Raw genomic sequence first — 17,902 nt, 5'->3', positions numbered from 1 at the left:
TGTGACTGGGAAGGACAGGAGGACTCATGAGGTCTTTCTTTGGAGGCTCTGATGTGCTCCCTATTCCTTCTTAGGGCCTGGCCATTGCAGTACACGTCACATGGCCTTTTCACCAATATTTCCAAGACTGTAGCCTTCTTCCCTGTTTTTTTTTTCTTTATTCTTTGAACATCTCCATCTGGTAAGTTATTAAAAGTCTTTGTTTTTCAGTCAAGATACTTGGCGCTGCTGCTTTCCTTTGATCTTTGCAGCATATTTACTTATGTCCATCTGGGGTTGAAGTAAATGTTGCATTGTGGGCAGTGGTGACCTTGTGCGACGTTCAAATAATTTCTGGGATGGGCTGCTATCGATGTCCCGTGTTGGGGCGTTGCGAATGTTGAGCAACATAATGTTGACATCTTTGCTAGTGCTGTGACATTTTTCAGCAGTCTTTTTGCGGTCTTCACGGCAGTTTCCGCCCTCCCACTGGAGAAACTATTGTGAAGGAAGATGGTCTATTCAAATTCATAAAATTCTTCCGTCGAGATGTTTTCATTGCAACTGATTGACAAATTGCCCTACATCGACGTGATTAAGCACTGAATTAATCAGTGTTTTAATAGTAGCCATGATTAAAAAAAAAATCATGGGCGTACATACTAGAGCAGGATTCGAACCCACGACCTCCTGATCTCCGGACAGGCGTCATCTCCACTAGAGCACCGAGCGTCCGCCCGACAGCAAGTGTTGGTCCTAATCTTTATAGCATGCAGCGGGTACTGCGTAATTATTCAAATTCATGAAATTCTTCCGTCGAGATATTTTCATTGCAACTGATTGACAAATTGCCCTACATCGACGTAATTAAGCACTCAATTGATTAGTATTTTAGTAGTAGCCATGATAAAAAATCATGGGCTTATACTCGAGCAGGATTCGAACCCACGACCTCCTGGTCTCCGGACATGCGTCATCTCCACTAGACCACCGAGCTTCCGCCCGACAGCAAGTGTTGGTTCTAATCCTTATAGCATGCAGCGGGTACTGCATAATTATTCATATTCATGAAATTCTTCTGTCGAGATATTTTCATTGCAACCGATTAACAAATTGCCCTACATCAACGTAGGGAAATTACTAAAACACTGATCAATTCAGTGCTTAATTACGTCGATGTAGGGCAATTTGTCAATCAGTTGCAATGAAGATGGTCTAATTGTGTGACTCAGGTTTTCAGGTCTGGCAACTTGTCTTCTGGGAGACACAGATAGCATACGGGATGAATGGCCTCAAATTTCTGTCGGCTTGTCACGAGACGTGGAAGGTAAGAGCGATTAAGAGGGTCTGCTAAGTGATTGTTCTTCCCCTTAACATAATGTATATCTATATCAGAGGCCATGCCCTGCAATCGCTTCGGTACCCTTTCTTGATTTTGCTTCCCAGCGGTTTGTTGTCAGTTAGGATGGTAATCTGATGTGCGTTGGTGAATTGGTTCCACTTTTCGAGTGCAAACACGATTGCCAGCACTTCCTTTTCGATTACGGCATATTTTGTCTCTGGTTCATTCAGTGTTCTGCTATAACAAACTCCTCCAAAAAAAAAAAGAAGTTCTGCAATTCAAGTTTGAGGGGTAATATATCTCTTGTTGCTTCATCATCATACGTGAATGTGGTATCATTAAAAAGCTTGATTATTCCTCTTTACAATGATGTGTCACTTGTGATGCTTATGCAATCATGGAATCCACAGTCTCTCTGAATATGAAGCAAGGTCAAAATGAAATGTTGCAAAATTTGTTTTCAATATTAGTGAAATCATCCAAATTTCAATGACAAAAGAATGAAGACACAGACAATCTTTTCTGTCACTGTCTCCTCTCCATTTATTGAGAAATAGTTACATCTCATTAAGTCAGTAGCGGGTAGATGACCCAAGCACAGCAACTACGGCCTGACACCTCTTCCTCATGCTGTTCACCATCTTTGTCACACGAAGCTGTGGGAGGGTGCTGTTCGTTATTCCGCAGGTTCGTTATTCCGAAGGTTCGTTAATCCGAAACACACAAATTCCCTATACCTACAGGTTCGTTAATCCGAAAATGAAAAAGGGTTTGTTAATCCGAACATTTGTGGCGGTATTCCGAAGGTTCGTTAGTCCGAAAATGAAATAGGGTTCGTTATTCCGAAAATAGGATTCGTTATTCCAAAAGTTCGTTGATCCGAAGGTGAAATAGGGTCCGTAACGAGCCTTCGAAATAACGAGCTTTGTTTCATTTTCGGATTAACGAACCTTCGGAATAACGAACCTTATTTCATTTTCGGATTAATGAACCTTCGGAATAACAAACCTTATCACATTTTCGGATTAACGAACCTTCGGAATAACGAACCTTCGGACTAAAGAACCTTCGGAATAACGAATCTTCGGAATAACGAACTGTAACCGCTGTGGGATGGCGTTCCACTCTTCAACGAGGATCAGCTGCAAGTCTGCCAGTGTAGTGCGATCAGTTACTCTCTGCCTGACAGACCGGCTGAGTTGATCCCGCAAGTGTTCGATGGGATTGAGGTCAGGGCTGGTCGCTGGCCATTCCATCCTCTCAATGCCCTCGTCCCACAGGTAACTCGTTGATGATCCTTCCTCTATGCGGACGATCGTTGTCATCTTTTAAGACGTCATTCGGTCCAAGGTTACGGCGCAAATACGGAAGTGCCACTGACTGAAGGACTTCATCTCTGTATCGGTGGGCCGTCATGTTGTCATCAATGACGATAAGCGGCGTTTTGCCCACTGCTGAGATGCCGCCCTACACCATTACACTTCCCCCTCAAAACGCTGTCACTCTGTCGACGCAACAACTTGCAAACCGTTCGCCAGGATGTCGTCAGACCTTGATCCTACTGTCCAGCTTCTTGAGGCAGAATCTCGACTCATCGGAAAAGAGAACAGATTGCCACATCTCTTGGTTCCGTCGCAAGTGTTTACGACACCAGCGCATACGGGCATGACGATGGAAGGCAGTCATTGCCGGTTTTCTTGCAGTTTGGCGAGCACGCAGATTGGTTGCGTGGAGCCTGTTCCTGATTGTCTTATCAGACAATCTTCTGCCAAATCGCCTTGAAAATCTATCTCTGAGATTTCTCGCGGATAGCCTTCGGTTCTTCAATGCAGACAGTGTGATATACCGATCTTCTTGCAAGGTTGTCTTTATGGGACGCCCACTTCTCGGTTGGTCTGTCTTTAACTTCCCCAGTTTCTAGAAAATTCACCCGCAATCTTGATCTGGTGCTTGCGCTAACCCCAAACCGGGCCGCAACATCCTTTTGGGGTAAACCTGCTTGGAGTTGTCCAATTGCTTGGGCCTTTAGGAAATTTGGTAACCGTGGCATCTTTAAAAATCTCACAAACGACCACTCAGTGAACTGCAGTTCTGGCACACATTCATGCAAGACATGCACTGTCGTCTGGGCACTTTTCAAAACACATTGCATCTTCACAAGACACTTCGGTGTTGAAAACAATGCTTTTTGCAACATTTCAATGCAGACTCTGCCCTATATTCAAGAGTACTGCACATTCCATGATTACGTAATCAGAGCAGATGGCACATTATTGCAAAGAGGAATAATCAAGCGTTCTAATGATATCACATTCACGTATGATGATGAAGCAGCAAAATATTTATTACCCCTCAAACTTAAATTGCAGAACTTTTTTTGAGGAGTTTGTATGCTACAGGGGTCCATCTTGGAGAAGTGCAGTACCAATGTCAGTTGGACTAGTATCTGTGAAGATCTCGATTTTCTTCAAAATCAAATTCAAATGACCACTCTTGACCACTCCTTGAGTGGTCAAAGTAGTCTAAGAGAGGGACTTGAGTAGGTACTCATTTAATGCCTTTTCATGGTTGCCGGTCTATGTCCATGCAACATCCTTTCCGTGTTAGGTAATTGATCGGTTGCATGACTTCAGAGAAAAGGGCGGTGATTAGGCTTTAGTCGGTAGAGCGTCTGCCTCTTGATCCAAATGACTCGGCTTCTATTCTGGAGTCTAATTGAGCAAAGTTGTGTGTAGGCACACAGTCCCCTTTAGTAAGAGCCAAAACACTTTGTCCCTCGGATAGAACATAAAATGGAGGTTCCGTATTTGAGAGAGTCACAACTCATGCAAGTAAAAGGTCCTGCTTCATTCCTCATCGTGCAAAAGAGCAGGGAGCATAACCCGTTGGAGTGGTCCCGTCTCCCCCTCCAACTGGACCCCATGGAAGACCAACTAGTGCAGCTGAATATGGGTTATCCAGCCATCTTTCTCAGATGGAAAATGAAAACAAACTAACAAGGGAGATACCGTGAGAGGTAATTCACCATGCCTCGGAGCCTGTGGACATCATCCTTGTTGGAGGGTGGTTTCATCTTTAATAGGAATAGCAGCCACTTTGAGGGATCTAATTTCAGTGCAGTGGCTATCACAATGAGCCCTAGGAACGGCACTTCTCTGGCACAGAATTTGGACTTGTCACATTTGAAAACTACACCAAGTTCCTGGCACTGTTTTAGAAGGCAGTGAAAACGACAGTCATGTTCTTCTTCCATATAATGATATCATATGAGACGCAGCTTACGCCTTCTAGTCCGTCTGAGGCTTGGTTGAGTCTCTTTTGGAAGATTTCACTTGACACCTTGAAGCCAAAGGGAAGAATTTTCCACTTGAAACTGCCCCAATGAGCTGCCAAGGAAGAGAGTAAGCTGGAGTCTTCATCTAGTGGGCAATGTAGGTAGCCATCCTTCAAGTAAAAAATATAGAATGTGGTATCCTTGGTCAGTGAGGGAAGTATATCGTCTAGGACAGAAAGAGTTGAGTGCTCTCTTTTCAAAGTCGTGTTCAGTGGTCTTGAATCGATAGAGATCTTGACATCTCTCCTGTCTTTTTTTCTGTTAAAGACATACCCAGTCAGTGTGGTCGTCAACCTCCTCTATCACTCCATTTTCTTTCACGTTCTCGATTTTTGCCTTCATTACATCTCAACATTACTCAAGCAATATTGCTTAACCCTAAAAAGGCCGGGGGGTGAATGAAACCCCCCCCCCCCTCGACATTTTTCGCGACTACTCCACCGCGTGAAATACTTTTTACTTTCAAGTCTCGCACATCTTTTGACACCATTTTCGCGAAAATCGCGCATACCGTTACGACGCTGTACGACCTTTTTATACATGCCTGTCAGACCGAAAATGGCTCAAAAACGTGATTTTGTGTGTAAAGTCTATGCAAATGGAGTTTTCTTACCTTATTCAAGAGATGATTATTTCCACTTTCATAAGCTGAAATCAATCAATTTTAGCATAACTTTGCTTGAAATAGGTTCTGTCATAAATTTTGCGAAAACAAATGATAAAACAGAAGGTCGAAAATCAAAGAAATACATAAGAAATTCATAACACATAAGAAATTGATTATTTTTTACTACATTGTTAGGAATGCTACAAAGAATGTTACCACGGAAAAGTAAGATTCTAGGAGCTTTACTTTCAGATTTAGAGCAAAATGTATGATTGTATGCATAAATTAGCATAACTAATCATTATGAAAATTTCATTTTTTTTTTATATAGTCTGGTAGATTACGCAACAGGTAATGCATGTGCTAATTTTCATGGCGATTGCGCGATCGACAGCCGAGATCTCATGGGGGGGGGGAATTGAATCAAGTCCACCCCCCCCCCCCCCCCCGCCACAGAACACCCAAAAAAGCCCGGTCTGTTAGGGTTAAAGGGGATGGCTAGTAACTGATCAGTGGGAATCAGTGGGAATGCTGGGGGATGATTGTTCCAATTCTTGTGGGATTCATTTAAGAGTACATTATATATTTATTGTTGTGTGAAAATTATTTGCTTCAGAACGGTCTCATATTCAAGTAATGTGCAGTTTAATCCCCCGTCACTGCACAGGCATGCTAGCCTGGAACCATTAAACTGCACATTACTTGAATATGAGACCATTCTGAAGCAAATAATTTTCACACAACAATAGATATATAATGTACTCTTAAATGAATCCCACCAGAATTGGAACAATCATCCCCCGGCATTCCCACTGATTCTCACTAATCAGATACTAGCCATCCCCTTTAAATCCATATGCATAACATTTTGCTTGGGCTTATACGTTTTGCTTGTCCCGCACAAGCAATTGCTTGCGTTTTCAACAAAAGGGACGTCACGCCTGTGCGAACACAAAAACAAAGGCGAGTGTGACAGCATGTATTTAAAAGGCCATGTGTGTGCGGAAACATTTCCTGACATAGCAGAAGAGCTATGAAATGACACTCATAAATGCACACACAGACGCACACACACATCTATGATTCCCATCACTGCTTTTAGTAGCCTGGATCTGCCAGATCGCACGTGGAGAGAGGTCTCCTCGCTTGCCACCAAAATCAGACATCTACCTGTTTTTCACCACATTTTGCGTGCTAACCACTGGACATTCCCGTTGTTGAAACAAAAAAGTTTCTTACACTACTTAGGAGTAATTTCTTGTAGATTTATACCACTCCTGCACAAGGGTGGTCTTTCTTTTATGAATATGATAATGATACTTACAAGGGAACGTCTCAGTTAAGGAAAAGCTCAAGCTCATTATACAGAGATTGGACAATCGTAAGCAATTGCTAGCAAGAACAAGCAAAAGGTATGTTTTATGGAAACGTTTTGAAGCAAATGTTTGGTCTCTAAGCAATTGCTTGCGGGCAGCAAGCAATTGCTTGTGCTTGCTAGCAAAAGCTTCTGCTCGCAAGCAATTGCTTGTTTTTATACATACGGATTCGAGTAAAAGGCTAGCACAAGCAATTGCTAGCGTTTATGCATCCGGTCCATTGGACCGAGTGCATAAGACTAGCAATTCCTTGTAAGCAGTTGCTTCAAGCAAAAGCACAAGCTCGTCTAGCAAAAGGTCTAGCTCAAGCAATTGCTTATATCCATATGCATAACATTTTGCTTGTGCTTATACCTTTTGCTTGTCCTGCACAAGCAATTGCTAGAGTTTTTAAACAAAAAGGGACATCACGCCTGTGCGAACACAAGAACAAAAGCGGATGTAACAGCATGTATTTGAAAGGGCGTGTGTATGCCGAAACATTTCCTGACATAGCAAAGGAGCTATGAAATGACACTCATATTTATGCACACACACAGACGCACACACACACATCTATATACACACACACGCACTGGCTGATTCTATCACTGCTTATAGGAGACCGGATCTGCCAGGTCGCACGTGGAGAGAGGTCTCCTTGCTCTCCACAGATGTCAGACGTCCTAACTGTTTCTCATAACATTTTGCGTGCTAACCACTGGACATTCCCATTGTTGAAACGAAAAAGTTTCTTACGCTATTTAGGAGGATTTTCTTGTAGATTTATACCACTCCTGCACAAGCTTGGTCCTTCTTTTATGAATATGATAATGATGCTTGAAAGCGAACATCCCAGTTAAGCAAAAGCTCAAGCTCGTTTTACAGAGCTTGGAAAATCGTAAGCAATTGCTAGCAAGAACAAGCAAAAGGCATGATTTATGCATACGTTTTTAAGCAAATGCTTGGTCTCTTAGCAATTGCTTGTGCTTGTGCTTGTTTATGCATCCGGCCCAATACCGTGTATTTACCCAAAACACGATGTGTTCAAAACGGTGATATCGCAGGAGTTTCTTCTGACTCTCAAATCACCAAAGGGATGGTGTAGTTTTGGTTGAGATGAGAATTCAGGTACTATCTTTTTGTAAGATAATTAGAAATCACTTGCATGAAATATTTAAGAGCATACAATTCTAAGAGGAATTAAAAGTTTATTTGATGAAAATTGGTTTTAAAGGGATCGTATAGTTTTGGACTTAACTTCAGGTTTTTATCATTTTTTGGTGAGATAGTGAGAAAACTCTTATGAAATATGAAAGTGCATCTAATTCCAAGAGGGATTCAATGTTTATTTGATGAAAATTGGTTTTGACATGGCCGAGATATCAAAAACAGAGCGATCCTAATAAAGTGTGGGACCCATTCATTTACGATAGTTTCGTTTTACTTTGTTTTCGCATGTTTCAGCTATTCCAAACCCGATTTTTGTCAAATAAACTTTGAATTCCTCTTACAATGGTATGCTCTGTACTATTTCATAAGTGTTTTCTTGGTATCTCGCAAAAAAAGAGTTAAAGCCCACTTTTCATCTCCACCAATACTGTACCATCCGTGTAAAATGGCCGAGATATCCAAAAACAAAGTCAAACAAAGAGGTCCTAATAAAAGGTGGGACCCACTTTGTATTGGGACTTCTTTGTTTCTGGATATCCCAGCCATTTCAAAACCGATTTTCATCAAATAAACTTTTAATTCCTCTTTAGAATTGTATGCTCTTAAATATTTCATGCAAGTGGTTTCTAATTATCTTGCAAAAAGTTAAGATCTGAACTGTCATTTCGGCCAAAGCTATACCATACCTTTAAATGAAAATCCTTTTTTATTACTGTGCTTTCAAATGTGAATTACAATACCTATACCTCCTTATCTCGATTTTTAACTGGACAAAAGAGTATCTCGGAAACATCCTAATTTACCCTAAGAAAGAATTTGCATAAAGTTATATGTATTACAAAAGCTCTTTCCTCATGCCTAATTTACATAATCCTGCTGTGAATTGGGTCTATAGTTGGGTATATCGGAAGGGTTATGTTACAATGCTTCTATTTCATTATGATTCATCTTGTCAGGTTTACGAGCCAATCAACGGTACTTTCATCCCATGGATCAGTGGCGCACCACCACTCGCTGTGCCGAACTGTGGGTTCTACGGCGAGTTTTGCATTAAGGAGCATCGACCAGTTGCTCAGATTGCATCCGGGGTAGTTGGTGGGATCGTCCTTATAATCTGCATGATCCTCATCGCGGTATATAGGTACATCACCACTTAGCGTAAAGAAAACGCTGTCAAAAGTTATTCCAAGGGAGGTCGACTACATTTCTATACTTTCTTAATTATATCAAACAGAGCTGCAAATCAACGCTCAAAAGTAAGTTGTCAACATTTTTTGGATGCACAAAATTTCCCAAGCGATAGTGTGATGTGTTGAACACAGTTCCTCCAGCATCTAGAATTTATTTTCATGTGGCGAAAATATAGGGAAATAGCTTTCCGTCATTCTTTAACATAGTTTTTACTTCAATCTGCAGCTAAGTGCAATTTGCAGACTCCAGCGAACATCATTGTATCTGACTGATGAAATCATACTAGATATGATGTAAATTATGCTTTGGAAACGGTTTGCCGGTTTTATCTTTTTTAGGGGGGACTAATGATGAAGATGAAAAGCATTGTCCATTTCTTTTCTACTTTCTCAATAGTACATGTGGCTTTTGTAATATCCTGTCAAAATTCTCTATTTTTTCTTAGAGATGCTTGAGCAGAATTCACAAGGTCTCTTATTAGTAGTCAGTCGGCTTTGAAAGAAGAAACAAGCCTTACAGGCCTGTAGGTTTGTAATTTGAAAAGGTGGTATGTTCCAAAATCACAACGTAAAACATTCCATGCCTATAGAGAAGGTGGTTCGTACTGTTAAACGACTAGTTAAAATACAAGAATACATTAAGTTATTTACATCACGTCTGTAAAATATGTGACCTCTTATGGTTTATAGTTTCCTTTTGCTGGTGGCCTGTATAGTTAAGTTTCTTATCTTTATGCCCCTCACACCTCTGTCATCAACATTCCAACAGATGAGTTTGTGGCAAGTAGGTCACACTGTTCATGTGCATGTTGCTTAATGCCGACGAGCTGCCGTGATTTGAATATTTATGTTAAGGTCGCATAAAGCAAGATAGTGGCAACTTAATGTCAACTTTGATTGTAATCTATAGAGCACATCTGTCCATGAAGCAATCCATGAGGCAGATTAATCTCTTGTCATCACAAAATAAAGATTCTATGTACCATTCAAAAGTTTTCGCGAGCTGTAAATAAACGCCTGTTGTTGAAAGCCCTATCTGCTTACAGAGATGTTCTTAACGAACACATTGTTTAGATATGCATAAATGGGCTTTTCATAAACGCATATCACTCGAAATAAAGACAACTGTGAAGGTAAATTTATATCGGTTACCAATTTTATTCAAGGTCTTAAATGCGTTGTACAGTAATACTTTCCTATTCCATGCAATACAATTGAAGCAATATCGAAAAAATGTTGTTTCCTTGGCTAGAAAGAGATGTAAGGTGTATACCAATTTCTTCTTTATTCATTTATTCATTTTTTTAGAAACTGGAAGTATGAACAAGAACTGGCCAGCCTCTTGTGGAAAATTGACTACAGCGACATTCAAACAAAACGTCATAATGGATCTACTATGTCCGCGATTAGCAAGGTAAGCGGGACAAAGATCATAATACAAGCATAATAAGACAGATTTGATAAAAATGTATCAATAAATGGTGATCACCAGCTCTTTTGACCCATGGACACATCTGCGCTATTTAGCAATATTCGAGAATGTCTAATTTTCATGTCAGCTAAAATGTTAGTCTGTGTGCTTTGGTCAAACTGGGTAGGTTAGGCAAAACACAGTTGAAACAACTCTGCAAGACAGGAATCTAAAGTCAAAACATCCAAACAATACCAAACGCTTTCACAGAGCTCCAGTTTACTATTTTTGACCAGGAAGATATCGTGTTCAACTCAATTTTACCAACTGAAGACAGAAAAAGATCTTTTATTATGCCTATCAATTTCGTATGGTATGGCTTGTTGTTCATCTGGCTGTAGGGTGTTACTTAGGGTGGTTCGGGCGCTCTCCTAAAGCGAACTGTACCGTACCGTACCCGCGCCAGAGGAGCGCTCGAACGCTCCTAAAGTGTACCGTGCCGTACTGTACCGAGCCAAATGTGGACCACTTCCCGATGTGCTCCAAAAGCGTACCAAAAGCGTACCAAAAGTTCACTGTAAAGCATGCGCGTATCATGCGCATACGTCACAATGCAAAAACATCATTATCTTTGTTCGGGACAGCTGTAAGTAGTTCAAGCGCCAGGTGGATGACATTCTTGCTACAAAAATGCGTGAGCTTTTCTAAAAATAACTCGTGAGGTACGCTTTCTCTACAGAGCGCTCGAACGCTTCAAATCTGGCACAGTTCGGTACGGTACGCTTTGGTTCAGTTCGCTTTGGTTCGCTTTAGAGCGCTCGAACGCAGCCATAGTTATCGGACATCGACATAGTATTTTCCTGCATTTTCAGCGTTCATAAATGTACTTTGATGATCTTGATGTTATCATTTAAGTTGATTCTCAAAGTTGATACTTTGTTTTATTTTTTGTTACTGCAATAAGAGCAAGGAATTAATAATTTATGTGTATGTTCTATATCTGGTTTACACAGGATATCAGGCCAGTTTACGTTAAGGACGTTCCTCAGTTAAAGTGAAGTCCATGTCATTTTTTTTCAAACTTTCCCTACCGTAACTTTGACCCATCCCAAGCCCAAATATGTAAATAAAACCATAGGTTCATGTGCTTGTTTTTCTTCTACGGGACTTTGAAGAATATGACTAATCTGCCGTCCTGTGCCAAAATGATAGCGTTACAGGATCAAGACCATGATCGGCAACAAAATCTGCGATGACAAACTTAAATCTCGATAATTCTTTCAAAATCCACGATATTTTCTCCAAATTTGCAAGAATTACAGAAAAAGGTACCCATAACAAGGAAAAGGTTTTGAAGTTAGGGTTTACACTCTCATTCTTGAGCAAGAAGCGCCCTCACGCGGCAGAAAATACCGAAATCTCTAAAATCCTTCTCATCGACGTTTTCTTGTAGGGGTGAGCTAAAGGACAAGGTTCATAAAGCTTATGCTGTACATTCAAAACCCATGTCATTTTCACGAAACTTAATCAAATTGTAGAACAAGGCTTACTTATTCCAGAAAAAGAATAAAAAGTGGGGGTTCATGTGCTCGTTTTTGTGCTAGCAGCGCCCCCATGCGACATATATCATCGTAAGTCCCCCAAATCTGGTCAGGAACCTATGCAGGGATGCACTGGCAGGGTGGGTTCATAAATCTCACGCTGTACATTCAAAACCCATGTCATTTTCACGAAACTTGACCAAATCGTAGAACAAGGCTTACTAATTCCAGAAAAAGAATAAAAAGTGGGGGTTCATATGCTCGTTTTTGTGCTAGCAGCGCCCCCATGCGACATATATCATCCCTACGTCCCAAAAATCTGGTCAGGAACATATGCAGGGATGCCGGCAGGGTGCGTTCATAAATCTCACGCTGCACATTTAAAACCCATGTCATTTTCAGGAAACTTGACCAAATTGTAGACAAAGGCTTATTTATTCCAGAAAAACAATAAAAAGTGGAGGTTCATGAGCTAGTTTTTGTGCTGGCAGCACCCCCATATGATAGAAATCATCCGAGGACCCCAAAATCTGGTCAGGAACCTATTGTGGGTGCCCTGATTAGGTGGGGTTCATGAATGTCATACTGTACATTCAAAACCCATGTTATTTTTACGAAACTTTATCAAATTGTAGAAGAATGGTTACTTAATGCAGAACAATTGTAAAAATGGGGGGGGGGGTTCATGTGCTCGTTTTAGTGCTAGCAGAGCCTCCTTGCGACAGAAATCAAGACCCCCAAATCTGGCCAGGAACCAATGCAGGGTTATACCCTGCTAGGATGCATGAATCTCATGCGGCTCACTCAAAACCCAATTTTCTTTCTTTTTTTTAACAACAAAAAAAAAAAAAACGCGTCACAATTGCAGTGATATTATGAAGAAATATTCAGGAAGGAAGGTCCATGTGCGTTTTTGTTATTATTTCCCTTACACAGCCATAATGATATTATATGGACGCAAGCGTGGAAAACTCCACATCGACATGTTTGTTTGTTTGTTTGTTTGTTTTACCCACTTGCTGTAACCATGTGCAGAAAATGATAATCGAGGAAGAAGAATAAATATAAGGAAATGGGAGTTTTGGCATTAGTCTCACGGTCCTCCAAAGGAAAAACAAATCTTAATAATGAATAATGACGTTGATTGTAGATTGCATGTGTTGGTTGTTGCAGTGGTTGGTAAAGTGCGTGTTGTAAACTGTTGAGATGTACCTTGAGTACCCCCCCCCCCCCGAAAAAAAGTAATTCTTTGATTCTCCTTTTGTTACACCAGACTTGGTAATCAAAAATTAATGTCTGAACGGTGGAATTGATAGATAGGGCCTACTTGTTTGATAATACTTTCATGACCTTGTATTTCGTAACCCCCCCCCAAAAAAAAAAAACCCACAATATTTTGTATTAGTAATGACAAGTTTAGATCTAATTTAGATTTTAACAGAGATACTCAGATTGTTTTAGTTGTTAGACCTAAAGATGAAACTTGTGCCACATCTTTGTTTTGTTGTTGTTGTTGTTATTGTTGTTTTTAACACCTAGTCTAGTAGACTAGTAGTCCCCGACTATACTTTATAGGGCATATTGCATGACGTCCGTACGCCGGCTTTCAGACAGGTAACAGAGCTGAACAGAATTCTATCTTGTAGGATAATGTATACATGATTTTCTGAAGTGCTTGCTCGCTTCGCTCGGTCGCGAAGAAAGTAATATCGACATACACTGTAAGGTATGGCTCAGACGTTGACAACGTCAAATAGAATAGGCCTACATGTTAACATGCTATGACGCGAGCAACTCGGGACCATCTGCAAAATATGTACGAAAACATACAAACAAACAATTAAAAAAAAAAATTATACCGCCATAATTGATCCCCCCCCCCCCTCCATTTCCTGACTCATTCCTGAGAAACAACGATGACTCTGATGACTCAGTCAGGATACATCTATGGGCATACCCCGGGATGATCAGGGGCGTCGAATCTATCTCGGGGGGGGGGGGGGGCAAAGGGGCATTTGCCCCGCTCCTACGGAAGTGTTTGGGCAGACGAATAATTCGTCCCCAAGCAATTCCCGAGATGAGGACAAATCTCGAACTTTCTTTATGGAAACTTGTCCAAATATACCGCCAGAACTATGCACCAGATCGTTGAATTGCAATCATAAGCATGCAAAAGCTCTGCCATACTGGATCCCTTTCGATAGACTTTGTACACTTTTGGGATTGACAAATATTTCCTAATAATTTATCAAAGAGTGTGCAGCAGATATTTCACTTACAAAAGCTCCCTCATATGCAGAGGCGTCGATGGGGGGGGGGGGTGGTTTCCCCATAAAAGTTTTTGGGACAAACATATCATTTTGCTCCTCCTCGTAACTCCCGAAACGTGGAAATGTTCTTACTTTTTTGATAGAAAAATGTCTAAATATTTCACCCAAAGATGGCTGAATTCCAATTCTGAAAATACAAAATCTCCGTCGCGCGTTAGAGGGGGATAGGACTACCCCCTCCCATACCATCCCCGTTCGGTCCTTTCTACTTAATACACTTTAGATTGACAGATTTTAAAATATTTCATCTAAAGCGTGCACCAGGTCTGTTACTTCATCTTTTTTTTAATGCAAAAGTTCCGTGGGTGGAAGGAGATATCTAGATACTTTCAATTAACGGAGGGTCCCCTCCCCCTTTCCCAGATTTCCCAGATTTTCCCAGATTTCCCAAATTTTCCCAGATTTTCTCATGCATGTGTTTACGAGATATTTTCATCTGAATTCAAAAAATGCAGGGGGTGGGCAAACATATCATTTTGATCCCAATGATTCCCGAATGAGGAAAATTTTCTTGCGTTTCTTGATAGAAAACTGTCCAAATATCTTATCCAAAGTGTGCAATACATTGTAGAATTTCGATTCTGAAAATGCGAAAAAAAAAAATCTCGCGTGGGAGGGGGGTACCCCCTCCCCTTTCGGTCCTATTCCTTTTTTTTTTTTTTTTTTTACATTGACAGATTCCCAAATCACTTCAGTTACAAAAAAGAACACAAAAGGATCCACCGCGGGTGTGAGGGGATATTTTCTTTCAATCAACCCTTCCCCCGCTTTGTTTCCCATTAAAAAAACTTTAGTACACCCTGGGGATTGACAGCTTTCCGAATTTTCCATCAAAACTTTCATTTGTATTTGCATTCTAAGAATGGAAAAGCCCACTGATATGCCGATCCTGGACGACGGGGGGGGGGGCAAACATGTCATTTTGTCCCCCAATAATTCCCGAAATGAGGAAAATTTTCTTGCGTTTTGTCTAAATTTCTTATCCAAAGTATGCACCAGATTGCTGAATTTCAATTTTAAAAAATGCAAAATCTCTCGTGCTTTGGAGGGGGATACCCTCTCCTAAATCCTCACACTCTGTGCCCCTTTCCCGAGCCTTAGGACACTTTTCAGATTAAAAAAAGAAAAATCTGAATAATTCTAAGTGCACAAGATTTATCACTTTTATTCCGAAAACTCGAAAGTTCCTTTATGTACAAGCTAATATCCTCTTTTAATCAGTCCTTTCCTCGCTCATTTCCCCCATCAAAGATCAGGTTTTTTTAAATTTCCCAAATATTCAATCAAATATGCGTATACGAGATATCTCAATTTCAACTTTAAAAAGGCAAAAGCTCCCTCATACGAGAAGGGTGGTGATAGCACTCGCTCGCGGCTTCTCCCCGCTCGCCCGTCCCCTTCCCCCCCCCCCCCCCCGCTCCATGCATACAAGTAGACTGTGGCTACACTTTGAACATTTGACAATTTTCCAAATATGCCACAAAATGTGTGTACCAAAACGTTTAAATGCAATCAGAAAATACAGAATCTCCCTCGTGTAGGAAGGGGGCATAGGGCTTATTCCCTCCCACCTTCTCTGATTGACAAATTTCCAGATATTCCAATAAAAGTGTGCACCAGATTGTTGAATTTCAGTTCTTAAACTAAAAAAAAAAAGCTCCCTCGAATATGGGATACGTATCTTGCTACCCTCCCATTGCTTGGTCCCCTCTATAGACTTAGTACACTTTGGGGAATGACAGTTTCCGAATTTTCCACAAAAAGTGTGCTTCACATCGACTTATTTCAATTCTAATAACGCATAAGCTCCGTCGAGTGGGAGGGAAATCGACCTCCCACACCCTCCCCCTAAGCTCTACCTCATTAGACTTTGTACATACACACAGATGATGCACAACCGGAATAAGAGCTAAATTCCATAGTTTTAACATGCACTTCCCTGAAAAGCCCTATTTATTTCTTCAATTATTTTTTTTTTTTGGGGGGGGGTATTACACCAAAAGTTTGCACCAGATCGTTGAATTTCAGGTCTGAAAATGCAAAAATCACCTTCGTGTGGGAGGAGAAATGCCCTTATCTACACCCTTATGTGCTTGCTTTTTCTGTTTGAATTGCTTAACTGACAGCGTTCATGATAATTATTCTTCATAAAAATTAATACAATAAGTATATTTGAATAATACCATTTTATAGCCAAATTGTACATTGTAATCTACATCAAAATATTCTGCTACCTTAAACAAGTGGGACTCTTTCATGACGAAAAAACACGCAAATATGCATAAAATTGCACCATTTACAACATCAAAATGAAAAAAGTTATCATCGTAGGAGGGGGGGACACTCCCTCCCACACCCTCCCGCCCTCGTTCTCTCCGCTCGCTTTGGCTCCGTCGCGTTCATGACATTCAGTGGAAGAATTAATACAAGAAGTTTATTCAAATGATACCATTTAAGGTAAATTATTGTTCAATGATTATCTAAATCAAAATATTCTGCTACCTTAAACATGTGGGTCTGTTTCAAGTCGATAAAACACGCAAAAACATGCATCAAATTGCACCATTTACAACATCGAAATGCAAAAAGTTCTCACGTGGGAGGGGGAACATCCCCCTCCCACCCCCCCCCCCCCCCTCCCTCGCTCGCTCGGGTTCGGTCGCGTTCATGATATTCAGTGTAAGAAATACAAGAAGTTTATTTATATGATACCATTTTACAGCCAAATTGTTTAATAACAATCGTCATCAAAATATATTGCTACCTTAATCATGTGCGACTGATTCAAGTCGATAAAACACGCAAAAAAAAAATCATCAAATTGCACCATTTACATCAAAATGCAAAAAGTTCTCACCGTGGGAGGGGGTACACCCCCTAGCACCCCTCACCTCTCGCTCCCCCCGCTCGCTCGTCCTCGGTCGCGTTCATGATGTTCAGTTAATACAATACATTTATTCAAATGATACAATTTTATAGGCAAAATTGCTTATTAATAATCTACATCAAAATGTACTGATACCTTAAACATGTGGGACTGTTTCAAGTCGATGAAACACGCAAAAAAAATGCATTAGATTGCACCATGTACAACATCAAAATGCAAATAGTTCTCACCGTGGGAGAGGAAAAACCCCCTCCCACACCATCCCCCCTCGCTCGCTTTGCTCCCTCGCATCTAACCGCTCCCTCTAAGATCAAATCCTGGCTACGCCGGTGATAGGCCCCACTATTTAGTAGGCCTTCATTGTGATGTCGCACAGGCATGACAGGCGGAGCAAGAGCTGAAATACCACGATTTAGTCATTCAATTATATATAAATATTTAATTTTCTTGGTTTTTTTAAGGAAAAAAAGCCGAAATTTCACCAAAAGTACGTGTGCACCAGATGGCTGAATTTCACATCTGAAAATGCAAAATCTTCCTCGTGTGGGAGGGACCCCCTCCCACACCGTCCTCCCGCTCGGTCGCTCCGCTCCCTCGCACAGATTTTTCAAAAACAAAAAAGGTCTTCATACTTTTAAGGTCTCATTTTCCGCCGAAAGTCATCTGACAAGCACAAAAAAAAAGCAACAAGAACAAGAAGTCTTCATATATTTTTGCTGCCACTTTCCTCCCATTTTATATTTCATGCAAAAG

General features: G+C 40.8%; 1 protein-coding gene across 1 annotated transcript in view; it reads left to right on the top strand.

The window, feature by feature from the left end:
- Positions 1-17,902, top strand: part of LOC140231716 (speract receptor-like) — a 464,534-nt gene that overhangs the window by 272,063 nt on the left and 174,569 nt on the right. Inside the window, exons 8-9 of the mRNA XM_072311869.1 lie at positions 8,747-8,931; positions 10,289-10,394. Coding sequence (XP_072167970.1) covers positions 8,747-8,931; positions 10,289-10,394 — 291 coding nt within the window. The remainder of the gene's footprint in view (positions 1-8,746; positions 8,932-10,288; positions 10,395-17,902) is intronic.

Source organism: Diadema setosum, chromosome 8, assembly GCF_964275005.1.
Source record: "Diadema setosum chromosome 8, eeDiaSeto1, whole genome shotgun sequence".
Lineage (NCBI taxonomy): Eukaryota > Metazoa > Echinodermata > Echinoidea > Diadematoida > Diadematidae > Diadema > Diadema setosum.
The sequence above is the reverse complement of the archived record's forward strand: the minus strand, read 5'-3'. Positions and strand labels throughout refer to the sequence as shown.